Source organism: Ctenopharyngodon idella, chromosome 1 (assembly GCF_019924925.1).
Source record: "Ctenopharyngodon idella isolate HZGC_01 chromosome 1, HZGC01, whole genome shotgun sequence".
Taxonomy (NCBI): Eukaryota; Metazoa; Chordata; class Actinopteri; order Cypriniformes; family Xenocyprididae; genus Ctenopharyngodon; species Ctenopharyngodon idella.
The window spans coordinates 21,964,819-21,984,356 of record NC_067220.1 but is presented as its reverse complement, the minus strand read 5'-3'; the positions used below and the strand labels follow the sequence as shown (position 1 = coordinate 21,984,356).

Below are 19,538 nucleotides of genomic sequence, written 5' to 3'. Positions count from 1 at the left end.
ACTCTGTTCTTACGGAGTTGTGCGGGACTCATTTTGACAAACTGCAGTTGTCTATGAGCATTACTTTCCAGCCAAGAGCACCTTCTCCTAAGTCCTTCTGCAAATTAGGGTAAATTTCCTGTCCATTGATTTTTCTTTAGAAAAATACATTTTATCCATTTAGGAAAAGCATATTATAATCTCACAAATATTTTATTGGTTTCTCTAGCTCAATATAATGAATGTCTGCAAAAGTTGTCAACTATGTATACTCTACGTTGTCTGATAGCATTTCTTCCTAGCATATTAGAGTATTTAAACAATTGACAAAATGAAACCTTAAAGTAATTCACAACACAGAGTCAAATACAAAACTTTTTTTTTTTTATTTTCAATGGTCAAACTTGCAAAACATCTAGAAAAATATACAACAAAATGCTGAACCTTACCACAACAACAAACATAAAAGAAAGAATATTCACATTTTTCCCCATTAGAGATAAAAGCACATTCTTTTTTTCCTTGTTATTCAAAAGCACCATTTCCTCACATATCCCCACAGTAGCCTGAATCGTTGGAGAGCTGAGAGTTGGAGCTCCGGTTTGAAGAGGAGTTCCATATGTCCAAATTCATGTGTGGTCCAAAGGGATTGAAGCTGGAGTACTGTTTTCCGGGGCAGGCGCCGCCTGGTTCACGGCTGAAGGGTGCGACGGGTGAGATGGGCGAGTGGGGCGAGACAGGAGCGGAGCGCTCTGGGTGGAAGTGGTTCTGGTAAGGTTCGCTTTGAGGTGTCCAGATAGAGCCAAAAAGACTGGACATGGGTGACAGACTTCTGGTTCCTGAAAAGTATGGCTGGAAAAGAAAAATTCCTAGTCTTTAAGCATTGCTATTCCAGTAATATTCCATATTTAACAAAGAATCTAATTCTCAAAGAGTACAAACTACACATACTTTAACAGACTGGAAAATAAACACAATGTGTAAAAAGGGTGTTTCTAAAAAGGTGCTAATAATAATAATGTCCAAACAGTTTTTAAACAAAGATGCCAATGTAAACAGTTTTTTTCTGGATTTGTTTGCAAATTTGTGGTTATTTAAACTTTTTTTTTACTATTAAAGTTCAAGTATCTGCCTATCTTTGTATTTCAGACTTAATGTACTAGTTAAACTAGTGTAAACTTAGTGTACTAGTTAAAATGTTAACATGAGACTATCTTACAACTTGCAGCTCAACTGCCTTAGTGTTGATCAAAAAAAAAAAAAAAAAAAAAATCTTTCCAATACATTTCAATTCTGAATATTTTAAACATTTCAATACTCATTTACTGCAGTTTTGATACACTGTTAGCAGCTGCGCTTTCTCGCTCTCTCTTGTTGCTAAACCAGGGGTGCATTTCCCAAAGACCCCACTATGGTCGCACGTTCCGTCATTACCAACAGAGTTCAATGGGACTTACAACCATAGTTGATTAACGATGCTTTCGGGAAATGCACCCCAGAATGGTCCGACCCAGCCGGTACAGATATGGTTTAAACCGTGCTGAGAATTCCGGGTCAAGAACAGTTTGTAGTTGTGCCATGCCAAACCAAGCTTTAGTGGAGATATAAATTGGAACCGCTCCTTACCGTTCTTAGAACTGTTTGGCCCAATGGTGGAAAAGCGGTTTTGATTATAGTCAAAAGTAAATTAACAAAGATACTGTTTAAATTTTATGCCTTAATTGTGGCAATTTTTGTCTGTGGTATCAAAAATGGTATCAAGACAAGACACAACAGGCAAAAATATTGTTTTCCATGCATTGGATTTAGGGCTACTTGACTTTTCATAGTGTTGTTTCAGACTAGTGGAAAGAAAACATCCAAAATACACTTTTAATTGTTTAGTGTATTACACTTTATCTATTTGCGTTTTCTCATGCTCGGAGCTGGAAATCTCCACTTCAGTAGCACTTGTTACAGTTTTATTGCTATCTATATTCTGAACATTTTTTGTTTGGTTGTTTATCATTCACCTGTGTGGCCTGTTGCACAAAGCTGGTTTCAGTTGCTACCCAGGTGAGTTCAAGATTAGTTTGAGCAAACTCTGGTTTTTCAGGCTCATGAAGGTGGATTGGTTTTTAGCAGGTTTCATTGCTATGGTAACTTACGCTACACAGCTAACCTGCTCCAGAGCAGGTTTTATTCTGGGTTAGAGATCACAAACCCAAACTCGACCAATCAGCTGTGAGTAAAGTGACATTTATCTGATGCAATAAAGCCACTCCCCTGTATCTCTCGCTCGAAATTAAATCAGTTTATAGTGAAAACATTTTAGAAACAAAATTGCTCAACTTTTGCTGTTAATTATTCATTATATTTATATTAAATAAATTAAAATTATGAATAATTCATGACATATTTATATAATTAGGCCTATTATATTAGTTGACAATATTAAACTTTGCTTTTAAACAGATTAAGCTTACATGTATTTTTTTGAGCTCTTTGTGAAACTATATTAATTATTTGGCTTATTTGTTTGATTCACATGCATTGATATAGTCAGATATTTTCTTTCAGCTGCCTTCTCAAACTTTCACTGCATCAGTGTTTATTCCTGCTTTGTAAATGCGTTTAATTTCATATTTTTCATAATGATCTCTTAATCTTCGGAAGAGACATGAATTGCGCAGCTCTGTCGCGAGAAGTGAATCAAACTAACATTCTCCTTGTTCCGTGTGATTGGCTGTTTGCCGCACGCGTCACACTTTCACGCGCTTTGCAAACTCTGGATTAAACCTGAGTTGACAGAGAAAGTTTAAACCGAGCGCTGTGCAACAGTTGATCCTGATCTAAACCAGGTTGGATTTATCTGGATTTGTCAACTCCAAACCTACTCTGAAACTCAGAGTTTGTTCAACTAGTTTCATGCAACAGGCCACTGACATTTTATTACTAAAAACATTGATTGATAATGACAACAAAATGAAACTTTTTGAGAATTTTGAGCCTGGCTTTAGCCATTGTTTGGATTTCTATTCTGGAAATGTATGCAAATTAGTGCATATTTAATTAGTTAAGGCCTCATTTGCATATTTAAACATAAAATCAATCAACTGGTGAAGTATTAGAATATCAGTTAAATTTTTTCTCTATTCACCTGGGTTGTCCTGTCTCAAATATCAATATTTTTCAAAGTATTGTATCAAAGTTAGAATTCCAGCATTGTGAGAACGCTACTGCCATAAAAATTATTTTTTGAAAGTGCTTGACAAAAACAAACACTCATGTAAATCTCACCTTGCTGCCCACACAACTGCCAGTGTCCCATGTGGAGTTCATGTCATGGGCTCCATTCTCTCCCCAGACTGGCTGATGGCTTTGGGTCATGGTTTGGCTTTCAGGGCATGAGAATGGATTTGGGTAATTTCGATTACCTTCACGGACAAAACAAAGAAAATGGTCACTCATCCATCGGTAACTACGTACTACAGTGAGAAATTTCTGATATTAACAGAAAACCCCTCACCTGTTGACATGTAGTTGGTCTGATCACTATAGGGATACTGACTGGTACTCTGGCTGTTCATGTTGTTCCAAGGGAAGCTTTACAACATTGAGACATTAACGTTTAAATTTGTCAGTGGATGGATGCGAATGAAGTCAAAAATAAATGCAAAAGAACTAAAAGCCTGAGACATACCCGTCATATCCAGATGAGGGACTCTGAGGGACAAACGGGGGGGATTCGGGCATGTTGTACCTGAATCCATTAGTCAGAGGAATGGAGGCAGCTGACCATGTCTCTTCAATCACATTAGAGCCAATTACATCTGTGGAAACCATAATGCATAATCAAATAAATAAAATGTAAGATCATACATCTTAACCGTAATGATCCTCTCTATAAATGGAATGTTTGAATGTCCCTCACCGATGTTTTTGTCCACACCTGCAGCTACATCAGTGAAGCTGTTAGGGAGTACAGGGTCAGGACAGACTTCTGGGCTTTGGCATGGTTCCCTGACATATAGATTGTTCATGCTGTTGATAAATGTGTATATAGATAGTCAATCACTTTTAGATTTCTCTTAATCACTTAAGTTGAAAAACTTAAGAATATTCAGTCATTTTACCTTTGAGTTTTGTAGGTATAGTTCATGTTCAGGTAACATTCCCGATCTTTTGGATATGGGTTGTACTGGATGTTGTCTCCTAAAAAGAACAAACGGCAAACAACAATTTTGATTAAAATGTTATTCATAATTTCCATTCAGCAGCTTATGCTATGTTCACGCCATGTTGTAATTACTGTAGGCTTGAGATGACAACACGTGACGTTCTATTCGGAGCTGTTCACTTCCTTGGACTGGGAATTATATGTTTCTGTGGCGACACTATCAACAGCTAAATGAATCTGCAGTGGTCAGGTGGTAAACATAGGAGCTCTTAGAACATTACCATCCTACAAGCAGTAATTACAAGCTCTACGAGGACATGAACACTTTTTACAAGATGAAATCTCGAAATTGCAGTAATTTCAACATGGCGTGAACACAACTTTAGTACAAAAGTGTGTAGTGAGCGCATATGTGTGATCTCTTACTCCTGCATGGATGTCTATTGGGGTCTCTTTCTCCCTCTATGCTGCTGGCACTGCTCCAGCTGCCCCAAGATCCTCGGCTGGCTCTTACACTGCCTGATGAACTGCTTGAATCGGAGCCTGATTCCCACTGCAGACGTCGCTCTGGACACTTGCGCCTCGGTCTGACTAAACACGTGCCTGCGTTTGTGTAAAAGGAAACAGGTTAACAAAATTGATGTGGAGCGTTACCTCGGGTCAGTTAACACACATATATACATGTGACACTGAAGACTGGAATCATGGCTGCTGAAAATTCAGCGTTGCTATCACAGGAATAAATTACATTTTAAAGTATATTAAAATAGAAACAGTTCTTTTAAATTGTAATAATATTTCACAATGTTACTGTTTTTACTGTATTTTTGATCAAATAAATGCAGCCTTGGTGAACTTAACAGATTTCTTTTAAAAACTTTTTAAATAATTTAAAATCAGTTCAACCGTAGTAACATTAGGATATACAGGAACACTGGTATGATGTCATTCACACATACAGTGGTGAGACAGAGGAACTGCTGTACATCACTTCCTCACCATTGTGTTTGAGAGGACTGTCTGGGTTGGCTCCTATTTTAGGTAGTTCAGGTTTCATGTTGCGGGTTCTACCAGCGTTACGTGGAGGTTCTCTCTCACTCTCTGTCACCATGACAACACTGTTTTCAGGAAGTCTGTTTTGGATTGCCAGAATGAAAGAAACTAAGTAAACCATAATAAACAGATACAACAGTAGTAGTATTGCCATATTAGCTTCACAGGCTATTTGATGGCAGATACAGATTCAACATTCAATAAATACAAACATGTTAATAAAAACATCTTAAAAAAAAAAAAAAACGTGTACTCATGACACTAAAAATCGGGCAAGCCAAAAACATATATATTTACCAGTAAAGAGAGAGTTACAATATTGGCATTTTGGTGGTTCTTGCTTATAGCATGTTGTCTCATGTTTTATTGATTTGGGTGATTTTAGATGTATTAATTAGCTCGTTTTTTGTTTCAATTCATCATTTGGAAACACTTTACAATAAAGTCCCTTTAGTTAAAGTTAATGAATTAACTAACAATGAGAAATACAGATGTTAAAGTATTCATTATTCTTTGTTAATGTTAGTTATTAAAATAAAGCTGTTCATTGTTAGTTCATGTTAGCTCAGGTCCATTAACTAATGCTAACAGATGCAACTTTTGATTTTAATAATGTATTAGTAAATGCTGAAATTAACATCAACTAAGATTAATAAGGGCTTTAGAAGTATTTTTCATTTTTACAAAATGTAAACAAATGGAACTTTATTGTAAAGTGTCATCCATCATATGCATCACTCTTAAAATATGATTTTTAAATTGTGAATTGTATATTGGCGCCAATAATTTTTATTAAAAATGCTAAAAATCAAATGAATTTGTGTATTTTCAATGAATGAATTTTCAACCCTACTGTGTTAATGTAGCGTATTTATAATAAAGGAAACATAATGTGGCAATGTTCTTTAGCATAAGGGTTAAAATTGCTTTGGAGTGAATCACAATTTAAATCAATCTGCTGTCAGTTCACACTATTACTTGAAACACAACATAACTATCACAAGATAACAAACATCTGAAGGTAACATCTGTGCACTACAACATTTTCATTGTTTCATCACAGACGCTTACCCAGGAATGAGCTCAGATGCCTTTCTGCGACTCCTGCCCGTGTTTTTCTTTGCTTTGGTGTTGGAGGCAGACACTCCAAGTTCTGCATCTTTCTCCGGTCTCTTCTTCTGACTGCCGCCTCTTTCTATCTTCTGAGGGAGGGGCACGAACAATTCATTTTTCTTAGTGAGGTTAAAAACAAAGAACCGTAACACAAAGAACCTTTTGTTAAAACGTAAAATCTGCACAGACAGATTTTAGAAGGGTAAAATGAAAGTTGATGGCTCTTACCTCTTCATCTACAATTTCCCTTTTTTCTGCATTGACTTTTCTTTTACACTCCTCATTTTCCATCAATTCATCTGCAGGCTGAGGGACTCTGCCTGCTGTGACATTTTCAGGTAATCCAGGGAGTGTTTCCATAGGAAACATATCAGGTGGCAAAGCCTTGTCCTCCATGGATTCTCTAAAGTGCTCTTTCTTCTCAGCAGGGAGAAGGGTTTCATCTAATATATCATTGTTATTGTTGTTGTTATTACAAACTTCTGGGTCTAACTCAAATGTGTGATCTCTATCTTCATCGTTTGGAGGGTTGCAAAAGTCCGAGGTAGCAGAAACACTAGCAGCGGCAGTTGCAGGGCTATTTTTATATCTACTATAGAGGAACGACACCTTAGTCTGCTTCTTTGGAGGCTGGGAAGAACCTCCAGTACTTTTCTTGGATGAGGACTGTGACCGAATCGCCCCATTGGCCACAGCTGGAGATCCCCTTCCCTTGCCTTTGTCAGAAGGGTGGCTTGTGTCTGTGTAGTTCTTACAACTGCCTTTTCCTCTACTAAACAAACAAACAAACAAACAACAAACAGACAATAATTATTTAAAAAGGGCTCCAATTGGCTAACAAGCTAAGCTGTTAATAATAAACAGCTAACTAGAATCAAGCAAAAAAAAAAAAAAAAAGAAAGAAAAAAAACATGAATATATTGCAATTTGAACAGTGATATCATTGTAACATCACATATTGCTGCTTATGTTTCCATGTTAAAAAAGAGACAAAAAACACAAACTAACAAACAATGCCTTTTTTAATAATAATATTTATGTAATAAATGTAATTACTGAATATTAGTACTAGTAATAGAAATAATAATTAACTGTTATATTTTTAATAATAATTGTTTGTATGATAATGTTAATTTAAATTTTTATTGAATACTAGATCTATATTTTACAGTATTAGTAGTAGAAATAATTTACTACTGTATTATTATTATTATTAATGTTTAGATAATAAAAGTAACTATTGAATATTTATATTGAATATTAGATCTTTATTTTACAGTAGTAAATTAACAAATAATAATAAAAATAATTTACTCTATTGTTGTTATTATTATTATTATTATCATCATCTTTTACCTTCTGTGTACAGGCAAGTTTAATACAATTCTATAATACAATTTTAAAATAATACATACAATTCAATGCAACGATGTAAACCTCTGTCCACAAAACTGTAAAAAAAACAAAAACAAACAGAGTAACCCTAAACTCCGAGCACCTGAGTTTGTGTGGAGCAGCACTGACTGTACACCTAATTGCTCTAAGACACTGAAAATATTTTATTGTGTATGTGATTTCCATTATATTTGGATTATTTGTACAGCCCTGATGACGAAAGGTTGATGCTGACTCACCTGACACCATTTGAGGAGCTGTGGTTGACACTGCTGTTTTCACGAGGTACAGAGTTGTGATTGCTACGTGGACTTGGTGTGGAGAACTCGCTCAGAATGTGCTGAGCTTGATGGAAAGCCATCAGACACACACCAGCTAGAGAGGAACTGCAGAGAGAACAGGTTGGATATTAATGCACAGAATCCATTTCAGGTTGCATGCACAGGGTAGCATTTCATGTGGTTTAAGTATGTAAATGGGCTGCTAACCAAGTGAAGACCAGTGTGATGACCCAGAAGGACTCCTCCCAGCTGGGTCCTGGTACCACCTGAGCACACAGGGGCAGCATGTGGTGAGGCAGAGTCACATTGAGGGTGAAGTGGAAAATGGAGCCACGCTCTGTTACCAGAGTCAAGTCTCTGATCACCCACGAAGATGTGAAGTCTGGAGTAAATCTAGAGAGATACAGAGAGAACGGTTGAGATAGTGAGAAAATAAATAGACAAGAAGAAAAAAACACTGAGAAAAAAGGATGATGGGGAATACATTGTAATAAAGTGCTGCAGGGATGACGTATTTTTGTAGGCCAAAACCCAGAAACGAGTTAGCATTTTAGCACTTCCGGTTCTATTGTCCTGAAGTCAATGAGATTTTTGAATGGGTTTTTCGGTTAATTGCCTGAAATAAGGTCTGTGGTGAACACAAGCTCAAGATAGTTTCATGTTTTTACTACGATATAAAACACATCATTAATACCCTCTTGTGATTTTTTTTAAAGCTTTTACTTGTTTTGTAAAGTGGCTAAACTGGACTACAGATGTTGTCAGTAACAATACATGTCATCATCTGAAAACTCATCTACTCACTAGTAGGGCTGGGTATCGTTTGAATTTTTTACGAAACCGGTGCCAAATCGATACTTTTAAAATGGTTACCGGTGCCTAAACGGTGTCTGAACCAATACTTTAAAACAAAAAAAGAGCCACAAAACAACAGTGTATGACATTCATTAAAGACCGTTTTTTTTAATTGAAAAAAATAATAATTGAACAATATAATAAAAGTTTAAAATATACTTAAAGGATTAGTTCACCCAAAAATGAAATTTCTGTCATTAATGACTCACACTCATGTCGTTCCACAACCGTAAGACCCTCGTTCATCTTCGGAACACAAATTAAGAAAATATTAAGATAATATTCATCTTAATAGCTTAATATTCAATAATAATTAATATTCAGTAATAATTACATTGCGCAAAAACGAAACAAAAATAACGACTTTATTCAACAATTTCGTCTCTTCTCTGTCAGTCTCCTACGCAGTTGACATTGTATAGACAGTGCAGCGCTTCCGTGCACTACGTCAGAACACTGACTCATTGGCCGGCTCCTGCTTCAGCATCACACGCATGCATCGTGGTGCTCACATGAACAGCATCGGCCAATATTGAGCCGGCATTTGAAAGTAAACACGGAAGCCTGCACTGTCTATACAATGTAAACAGCATAGAAGACTGACAGGGAGATTGTTGAATAAAGTTATTTTTGTTTTGTTTTTGCACACAAAAACTATTTTAACGATGTCTTTAGTACCTTTCTGGACCATTAAAGTGGTAATCTTGAGGCTTTCAATGGGGGATAAAAAAAACCTCTTGGATTTCATCAAACACACGCACGTTTGAATTTAGCAGTTGATCACGTGAGGCACTGAATATTTCAATCGACAGCTCAGGCATTTACGTGGCGCCAGAATGAGGCACCGAAATCTGCATTCTGATTTTACGGTCTATGGTCCGGTACATACCAGTCATATAGGTCCCGGTGCCATATTGTCACTGGGTTTCGGGTTTCATGCTCTTGCAAACTTACAACTAAAACATATGTCATTGAGTCTGCTTCATTGCAGTAAACTGACCACAACATACCAAAGTCATAAAGAAATTACAACAATTTACACTTCACTAGGAATAACGGTCAATTTTATAATGGTTACTTTTCTGAAATAAGACATCCTTTATGACGTATGTGGCCTCCGGAGGACACAACCTTCGGAATAAGACACAGTTTGTGTTTTATGGGAAAAAAGTTATTATTAACCAAGGAAATCTATATAATACCTAGAAAAAGCTATCATTTAGCCATCCCATTCAATCCCATTGAATGGCAGTGGCTCTGCTGGTATGTTACAATGCAATAATACCAAATCAATTGGTTGCTTGCAAAACATTTTCATTTCATCAGAATACACAGATCTTTTTAAATGGTCTTCAATCCAACCTGTTGCTGTCTACCAACAGGGCCAAACAGACACAGCCAAATTTCCTCAGAACATAGGCATACATAAAGTTTTGTAAAACAGATTTTACATCATCTCAATTTAAAAAAAACATTCAAGACAAAGGGACGACATAAGATCTGCACTTAGAACGCTGACATTGAATAGTTTCATATTCACATTAGCACCATAAAACTTACGCAATGGTGATTTCTGAGGATGAGTTGTAGTCCACTCTGAAGGCTCTGCAGTGCTGCACCTCAAAGCCATAACCCTGACATTTATATCCATTAATGTTCATGGATACTACAGTCAACGGCAACTCGCCGGCATTCTCCACTTTAAAGCTTTTCTGGATGGCAAACAAGGGCTTACTTGATCGTAAACCTGTGAAAAGACAAGAAAGGGAATAAAAATGCAGTTAATGCATTTTGTATCATTGTTTAGCTGTCTTTTAACACATACTACTTTCAGTTGTGCATATTTCATTGACACGTCTTGTTTAGAGTAGCCATGATTTTGTTTATTAATCATTTAAGGCCAAATGTAACCATAATATAATACTAGAGTTTAAAGTTTTACAGGTTCCTGGAAGAGTCTAATTTTCTCATATGCTCAAGCTGAACATGACCAAACCTGATGATATGTGGTTTAAGTCATTAACTAGGTTAAACAGATTGAGTTCTACAGCACCCCTAAAGGGACACTGTGATGCTTCTACTAGCGCTAATGTGCATTTCACCAAACACTCATAAAAGACATGTCAGGAGTAGCTCAGCTGTCTCTCACCATCTCTGCACTCCATGAGAGTAGACTGGGGCACATTGAAGCGCAGTGAGGCTGCAGGCCCGGGGAGCTTCCCTCCCACCCTCAGGAGCTCCTTTGCCCCAAATCCTTTAACCAGAACCATGTCAAACACGGTCAGGTTGTTCCTGTTAAGGAACAGATAGAGCAACAATTACTGTATGATAACGTCTAGCAAAAATACTTAAAGAAAAACAAAAAAACAAAAACAAAGGCAGAGTCACATCAGGCAAATGTTTATTGTCAATATTGTAACGATGCACTAAGCACTTCTCATATGATTATAGTGACCAAAATAATTGTGGTTATTAATATCACTCTTTGGTTTTCACAAACAATAGTAGTATAGTGTGTGTGTATATATATAATAACATGAACAACAAAATGATAAATGATTATAGGTATTTTATTTGCTCCGTGAATAATTCTAGATACTTTATTATCCAAATCGTTAATATTTTTAGAATGCTCATTAGCTTATTTTTGATCAACTGTAACGTTACATTAAAAAAAAAAATCAGTCAGATTTTCGCATTGGTCTGAACAAAAATGGCAGACAGGCTGAAGGCTGCGTCCTCCAGAGGGCGCATTTGTCCGTTTTGGCCGCATTCGCCACTATTTCAGTAACCTGACGACTACATTCCAAAGTCATAAAGAAATTACAATTTACACTTCACTAGGACTAACGGTCAATTTTATAATGGTTAAGCCGCGGTCACCCTAGACTGAGCATGCGAAATTTCTTGGGACACTGCAACGGTCGTGATATAACGTCACGCTCTGCAGCGTCTTTTTTTATAAACATGAATTCAACATATAAGAAATTGTAATGCATTAAAAATGTACTTTTCTGATACAAGACATCCTTTATGACGACAAATGCGACATCCGAAAGACGCAGTCCTTCGAAACGAGACAGTAGGTGGCACTTGTGGAACAGCAGAAATAGAGCGGTTTCCCTGGTAACGGCTGTACACAAAGCAGCGCTGGGATAATAAACAGTACTTTACATGGAGGTAAGATGAAAATAAAATGCCATCGATTTTTTTTTTTCTGAAGAGGGTCGTTAAATCTAGCATAAATCTTTTATTCTGGAAAATCTGAACATGTTCTTCTAATTATTTCTTTGCATGACTGTTTCCAACTACATGCCACTGTTTGAGCCGTCACAACGGTAAACGTGGTAAGAAACTAGTAAAATCTGAATTTTCTGCATGAATCTTTTTTTATTCTGAAAAATCATTGTATTTCTAAAAGTGTTTCTTTCCCTGTTTGTCTCTTTACATTTACATGCCGTGGTAAACGCTGTAAGAAACGCCATGTATGAGCAATAAAAGGCAAGTAAAATCTGAATGTTCTGTTATATGAATACATCAAAAACCTGTATTAACTTGTGTTAAAGTGCAGCATTAATCTTTTATTCAGGAAAATCACTGTATATTTAAACATTTTTTTCTATTTCTATGACTTCCAACTACATGCCATGGTTTGATCTGCCACAATGATGTGGCAAGAAATCATCTGACAGCAACAAAAGGTCAATCCAGTCTGAATGTTTTATATATGAAAACTGTATTAACTTGTTGTAAAGTGCAAAATCACTGAACATGTTCTTCTGTTTGTTTGTTTTTTCTTTGCATGACTTTTTCCAACTACATGACATTGTTTGAGCCGTCACAATGGCAAACATGGTAAGAAATATCATGTGACAACATCAAAAACCTGTATCAACATGTTAAAGTGCAGTATTTTATTCTGGAAAATCAATGTATATCTGAAAGTGTTGTTCTCTGTTTCTTTCTCTGAATGACTCTTTCCATCTACATGCCACGGTTTGAGCCGACAAAATGTTAAGCAGCAGGAGCTTGAGCTGCAGTTATTGGTAATTGATTCATGCAAACAAGCAGCTAGCTTTCTGTTTAATTTTTTTTGTGTGAAAAAACCTGCATGGGGAAATGTTTTACCCTTACATGAAATTCCAGATCATGCAGGTTCCTTTTGAAATGACTGGATTTTGCCCACAACATTTTGCAGAGCAACAGTAAATGTGACCACACTGCAGTGAGAAGCTGGGCGGGGCCGAGAGCCGTGGGAGTGGAGCGAGGCTGGTGGAGCCAATGTTTATGAGCGACACCTGCACGACACACCAGTCTAGAGTCCCATAGAGGAGCTCCGGAAGAATAAAAGGAGGAGTGATGACAGGAAGACGTTATGTTTCACTGCAAAGCTGCTTTGAAACAACCTGTATTGTAAAAAGCACTATATAAATAAAGGTGACTTGACTTGACCATGCCTGGGACTTTATACTGTGGTTTTGTTTTGGTTTATGCATAAGTCGTCCATGGGGGACTGCCGCTTTACTTTTGTTTTGTCGTGTTTATTTATTTTGTGATTAAAGTTTGATGTTGAACATTTGCCAGTTCCCGCCTCCTCCTTCCCTGCGCCTTTAACTTCATTACACACACATTAAACAAAACATTATCTAAGTGCTAATAAATGAGGATCATTCACATTCAGACCAAGTTATGAATCATTTTCCCTGACTTCTCCAAACAAATTTTCAAATAATTCGTTTTTTTATGACCATGCAGTCCTGTACATAGCAACATACCAACAAAAAGCAAAACTTATTTTCTTTAATCCATTAAACAGATTTGAGATAAACCGATCAAAGTCATGTAAATACCTCAGTTACAACTCATTTGGGGCAGAGCAGTACCTGATCAGGAGCAGTGAGGTAACAGGCTTGTGTTCTGTGGGTTGGTACGCCACAGAAACCGTCCTCGACTCCCACGGCTGAAGGAGGAATCTCAGCACACTGCCTCGCTCACTTTCCTGTTTGAATACAGTATAACCAGTGTTAACACAAGACACATTTACTCTGCAATGTATACTTAATAGTACTTAAAGGGTTAGTTCACCCAAAAATGAAAATTCAGTCATTTATTACACACCCTCATGCCGTTCCAAACCTGCAAGACTTTCGTTCATCTTCGGAACACAAATTAAGATATTTTTGATGAAATCCGAGAGCTCAGAAAAGTAGTAAAAACATTGTTAAAATAGTCCACGTGACTACAATGGTTCAACCTTAATTTTATGAAGAGACGAGAATACTTCTTGTACATCTTTATTCAACAAATTTTTCTCTTCCCTGTCATTCTCCTACGCTGTTTACGTTCAGCGCTTTCAGGTTTTATGTCATAACGCCGGCTCAGTATTGGCCGACGCTGTTCACGTGAGGAGCACAACGATATTTTTGCGCATGAAAAGTATTCTCGTTGTTTCATAAAATTAAGGTTGAACCACTGTAGTCACGTGGACTATTTGAACAATGTGTTTAGTACCTTTCTGGGCCTTAACTTTGGTGGTTAAATTGCTGTCTATGGAGCAGTCAGACAGCTCTCAGGTTTCATTAGAAAGATTTTAATTTGTGTTCCGAAGATAAACGAAGGTCTTACGGGTTTGGAATGACATGAGGATGAGTAAATAATAACAGAATTTTCATTTTTGGGTGAACTAACCCTTTAATAATGCTATTCAAAGACCATGACCTCACCTTATGGTTAGCAGCCAACAGCAGAAACTCTGTTGTAGTGATATTCACGGACAGCGGGCTAATATTAAACCTAGAACATATACATACATGATGTGATTTCAGGTCTTATAAACAGTGTTGTTATTGTTAACAAAACTCAAAACAATACAAGTGTTGTTAATTATAATAAAGCTGAAACAAAATATAAATATTTAAATATTAAAAACTTAAATGAAAATTAGAAATGTTGCCTTAATACTAAAATAATACTGTTCATGACTCTGCTCATTAACCTTATGCATAAATACATGTCTTATTATGTTTTGGCACGTAAAAGCTTATAGATCATCACAGATATTCATACTGTTATTAGATATTTATTTATTTGATATTTATGCCATAAGAGTGTGTGTGTTTACGGTATATACCATTTGGTCAGCATGTCGAGGGCTTCAAGTGGAAATGGGTATGAGGAGAGGGTTCGGATCTCCACAGAAACCACTGAACCCGTAGGGTTTTTCAAAGTGAAATTCTTCACCTGATATAAAAAGTGCAACAATCTCATGGTTCAAATAATATTCCTACTTAAATTAATAGTTCACACGATGATAATAATTCTATGCAATGCATCACAAGTTGATTGCCATCTGAAGATTCTTACTAAAGATATTCCTTTTGTGTTTCACAGAAAAACTTCAGGGTAAAGTTCAGATCAAAAGATTATTATTAGTGATTTGCATACCTTACTATCATTGACAGGTGTGGCCCCAAAGTCTAAGGGTGAAGAGTGGTCTGCAGGAAGTCTGGGCCACCTGAACAACACACACACACAAAAAAAAAACAAAGGAAAAAAAAAAAAGAAAAGAAGAAAATATTTACTTCATAAAACAGTATTTGCATTTGTGGTAAATGCATATGTTTAAATCACATTCAACATGAATATACAGTATTTGTCTTCACAGTTCTGTCTATATTTGAGCACACACTGCATGTTTACCTGCAAGAGAGCTCTTTGCTACAGTGCCAACGGCTACAGAGTGCAGAGGCCAGACCGCTGTCCACTCTCCAGAGAGAGGAGGAGGATTCTGGGTGAAGGGATTGCTGCCACTCGACACGCCCTGCACAGGAGGACATTCCATAGTTTTTGACAGAGAGCAACTTCACATACACAAAACATGCACAAACTAGTACGCTACAACCATTTCAATCCATCTATAATACAAAGTTACTACAAGTGACTATACAGTAGTCGAGAACAGTGAGTGGTCCTCAACCAGGGGGGCCTCAGCAAACTTCCAAGATGGGCTTAAAATGACTTAAAACAGACAAAACAAGCATTAAAATAAGCTGAAACAACTAAACATCTAAACATTTCTTACTTAAATTTACCCACTCAACTGTTTGTTTCCTTTGAAACTCTTCCCACAAAGGGGTAGCCTAATTTTAAAATTCTATGGGCATTTTATTTATAATGAATAAACATTTTCCTATTTATGCAAATATCTAAAATAGTTTATAAGGTAGAAATTGTGAGTAAAAAATATTTTTATCCTTAATCCTTATCGAGTAAATCATAATCGCCTGGAAATTCACTGGGTAAAAAGCATGGGAACTTCGAGGAACATTCAGCCGCTAAAATTTGCGGAATCGGGAAATATAAATATTCTAGTTACTTTTTAATTTACAGAAACTAGATTAAAACACATTTTGAAAACAAAACTAGGGCTAGAGGCCTTTGAAAACCGTTGACAGCAATGGGGCACACCTTGGAGTCAAAAAAGACTGAGATCCACTGGTCTAGAAAAATGCTTAAATGTGTCCAGATGTGTTTATCTCACCTGCTCTGGACATACGAAGAGGACAGATCCGTTCACACTCCTCAGCAGCCTCAAACATAACATCTCCCTGCTAAGGAAAGGAAGTGATCAATTCAGACAAAAGGGAACAAAATTTGGCAAAAGAAATTCATTCATTAATATGACCCCAAGTAAGATCATGCATGCATTATCTTTTCAAAACCCTCATCAGGTTTCTGTCAACACAGCAAGAACCTTATCTCTCCGTTTGGAAGCATGTTTCTTCTTATTTAAGCGTATGTTCATGAAGATCTAGTCAACCTTTACCTTTGAGGCCAAAGAATCTGTCTGGAGGTGAAGCTCCAGTGGGACCCCCAAACTGGTTGTAACGGTAATTGTGGTTCTGAGGTTGATGGGTAAAGATTTGCTGAGTAGCTGAAGAGACAGAAGCTTCCAGCTACCAGGACTCACTTCCAGGGACTTTGTAAGATTTACAATCTATAAGATGGGAGAATTTATATCTTAATAAAATTGCAAGGTTGACTTTCTGACAAATATCCTATTTTTGTGAGCATGATATCTGTGTAATATTCAAATTACTGAATTTAATCTACCTCTTAATGTGTATTTTAAGGGCTACACTGACTAGTTGATTATTTTTCTGCCACTAGTCGACAACTTGAGTCTTTTCTGACTAGTCTTTGATGACATGATCAGTTGCACTTGTTGTATACAAGTCGACAGCAGGAGAAAAAAGGCCTCTGTCCACAAACGGTGTCCTACTACATGACATTAGCCTTTAATAACCGAATATATTTGGAAGTGAATATAAAGTCATTGACCCAACAACTTCTCAATCTCTCCATTTCCCAGCAGAGCTTCCACATTCTTAATTTAGTCTCCAAGTGTCCTGCAATCCATTAATTTGCTCTAAAGGCATGTGGTCACTGCACATTCAAGTCTCTGGTGTTCAGGTGAGCATTACCTTAAAGAGTTTATGCTGGGAAAGTGAGATATTAGTGATTCTGAAGGTGAAGGGGAAGGGGTTGGACAGCCAGAGCTCCACATGCTCTGAGCCCCTCTGCTTCTGTCTGACCTGAACTAAAGAACTCAGCTCAGAGTCTGACAATCTGAAACACACAGAGAAGAACAACTCTGTAAAAAGAACTACATCAAAAGCATGAACACAGCATTTACTTTTACTTTATATATTTTCATACTTTGATTATAAAGAGGTGAAGGAAGTACACTACCACTCAAAAGTTTGGGGTTGGTAGGATTTTTAAATGTCTTTGAAAGTAGTCTCTTATGCTCACCAAGGCTGCAAAAATACAGTAATATTGTGAATTATTATGACAATTTATAATAATATTGTGATTTATTGACTATTTCTATTTTAATATACTTTAAAATGTAATTCATTCCTGCGAAGACAAAGCTGAATTTTCATCATCATTACTCCAGTCTTCAGCATCACAGGATCCATTAGAGATCATTCTAATATGCTTATTTGGTGCTTAAGTAACATTTATCATTTTTACCCATGTTAAAAACTGTTTGTTTTTTTTGTTTGTTTTTTTCCCAAACAGCATTTATTTGAATCAGAAATCTTTTGTAACATTATAAAATACAAGTCTTTATGGTCATTTTTGATCAATTTAATGCATTCTATAAAAGTATTCATTCACTTCAAATAAAATAAAATAAAATAAAATAAAATAAAATGAATAAATTAAAAAAAATCTTACTGACCCCAAACTTTTGAATGGTAGCGTACATATGCAATTATTAATGTTATCATCACTGTAAAACAATGCAGTGCTAGTTTTAGTATTTAAAAGAAGTTTCATTCTTGGCAAAAATGTATTTAAATTTATTTAACTTCAGATAATGCTAATGATTAAAGCATTAGATTAATTTACAGTAAATTTGCTTTCAATTTAGAAATATTTACCTGTGTGTTCTTTCCAGCAGTGGATATAAATTCACTGTTCTGTTTGCTAATATCTGCAGGCCGAACTGACTTTGACACCTTTTACTTTTAGCTGACAAAGAGCCTTAAAAAAGAAAAAAGGAACAGACAAACAAACAAATAAACATGGTTAACATCATAGCATGTCCAGTGTGAACTATCAGAATTCACATGAAAATTTTAGGGTGACAGTAAAGTACTGACGTCTACAGAAAAGTGAAGCCACTTGAGTGAAGTTAGTAGCGGAAGGCTTGAGAAGCACTTCAGTGATTTCTACACTGCTGTCTGTTCTTGACAAGAGCTGGATCTCCTTAAAAAGACACAAGACATGTCATGAAACATGATCCATATGTTTATAAATGTTATCTGATTATATTCAAAACTAACCACAACAGAACAATGTTATCCACTGCACACATACCTTAACAAAGAGCTTTTTCTCCCCTGAGTTCAACATGAATACTCCTATTCTGGGATCTGCTGTGGATTAAAAAATAGTTTGTTATAAAATTTACCTATACATACTTGGAAAAGAGAATACACAGTAGCAAAGCCACAAGGTGGTGCTGTGATACCAAGAAAAGTTATTTTTGGGCGGTGGTGGCTAAGCAGCTGGCAGCAAAAATCCAGGTAGGTGTAACCCATGATCTAGGAAGTTATGGTTACCTTCTGTCCTATTAGCTGTGCTTAAATGACACTTTTCCTCAGGTCATTTCAGGGTGGAATTTTTCTGGACAAATAACATGCTGTTGGATTTATTCACTAAAATCATTCACAAATCAATCTGTAAATTCATTCTAAATTATATTAATTTATTAATTCCTAAAGTTATCAGGTGATCATGCACCAGATCCAAGGAGTATCTTAACGAAGCAAAAATATTTCTAGATTTAATCACAGGAAGTGAAATAGGGTTAATGCTCATATCTAACAGTTCATTGAAGAGTTCAAGTAGGTTAAATGGTTTTGAAAGCAGAGATAAAATCTTTGACAAGGATACAGTTTATATAATTTTTGCCGCATCTGTGGTATAAACAAAATAACTGACTCATTAGATCATTTAATTACTGAAAATTAGTGCAGAAACAAGGTGCTTTGAATCATGGCCACATTATCACCTCAGAGTGTGCTTTAATTTTCAATAATTCAGTGGTATGTTACTATATAAACCAGAGTGTAAACTAAAAAGCATATTTCCAGTGGTAAGTACAATAACGCATAAAAGTACATCCC

The 19,538-nt window shown here is 36.3% G+C and overlaps 1 protein-coding gene and 1 long non-coding RNA gene across 7 annotated transcripts in view; one reads left to right on the top strand and one right to left on the bottom strand.

The window, feature by feature from the left end:
* Positions 1 to 346: 346 nt before the first annotated feature.
* The window catches only part of tmem131l (transmembrane 131 like), a 57,068-nt gene continuing 37,876 nt past the window's right edge, over positions 347 to 19,538 (bottom strand). The window contains exons 10-35 of one of the 6 annotated variants that reach the window (XM_051913555.1): positions 18,727 to 18,785; positions 18,510 to 18,615; positions 18,288 to 18,390; positions 17,319 to 17,463; positions 16,661 to 16,831; positions 16,376 to 16,445; positions 15,535 to 15,655; positions 15,280 to 15,349; positions 14,966 to 15,075; positions 14,559 to 14,628; positions 13,719 to 13,834; positions 10,985 to 11,127; positions 10,396 to 10,582; positions 8,188 to 8,373; positions 7,939 to 8,085; positions 7,720 to 7,755; positions 6,533 to 7,076; positions 6,263 to 6,423; positions 5,138 to 5,271; positions 4,565 to 4,741; positions 4,095 to 4,173; positions 3,893 to 4,002; positions 3,662 to 3,791; positions 3,488 to 3,564; positions 3,259 to 3,395; positions 347 to 831 (exon numbers count right to left, since the gene is read on the bottom strand). In XM_051913555.1, the coding sequence (XP_051769515.1) occupies positions 526 to 831; positions 3,259 to 3,395; positions 3,488 to 3,564; positions 3,662 to 3,791; positions 3,893 to 4,002; positions 4,095 to 4,173; positions 4,565 to 4,741; positions 5,138 to 5,271; positions 6,263 to 6,423; positions 6,533 to 7,076; positions 7,720 to 7,755; positions 7,939 to 8,085; positions 8,188 to 8,373; positions 10,396 to 10,582; positions 10,985 to 11,127; positions 13,719 to 13,834; positions 14,559 to 14,628; positions 14,966 to 15,075; positions 15,280 to 15,349; positions 15,535 to 15,655; positions 16,376 to 16,445; positions 16,661 to 16,831; positions 17,319 to 17,463; positions 18,288 to 18,390; positions 18,510 to 18,615; positions 18,727 to 18,785 (3,695 nt within the window). In that variant the 3' untranslated portion in view covers positions 347 to 525. The remainder of the gene's footprint in view (positions 832 to 3,258; positions 3,396 to 3,487; positions 3,565 to 3,661; positions 3,792 to 3,892; positions 4,003 to 4,094; positions 4,174 to 4,564; positions 4,742 to 5,137; positions 5,272 to 6,262; positions 6,424 to 6,532; positions 7,077 to 7,719; positions 7,756 to 7,938; positions 8,086 to 8,187; positions 8,374 to 10,395; positions 10,583 to 10,984; positions 11,128 to 13,718; positions 13,835 to 14,558; positions 14,629 to 14,965; positions 15,076 to 15,279; positions 15,350 to 15,534; positions 15,656 to 16,375; positions 16,446 to 16,660; positions 16,832 to 17,318; positions 17,464 to 18,287; positions 18,391 to 18,509; positions 18,616 to 18,726; positions 18,786 to 19,538) is intronic. The other 5 variants (XM_051913630.1, XM_051913717.1, XM_051913804.1 and 2 more) reach the window with 5 other exon arrangements.
* Positions 11,134 to 13,291, top strand: LOC127523550 (uncharacterized). Its single transcript, XR_007932900.1, has 2 exons — positions 11,134 to 12,881; positions 13,034 to 13,291. It is a non-coding gene; the product is annotated as an uncharacterized LOC127523550 (long non-coding RNA).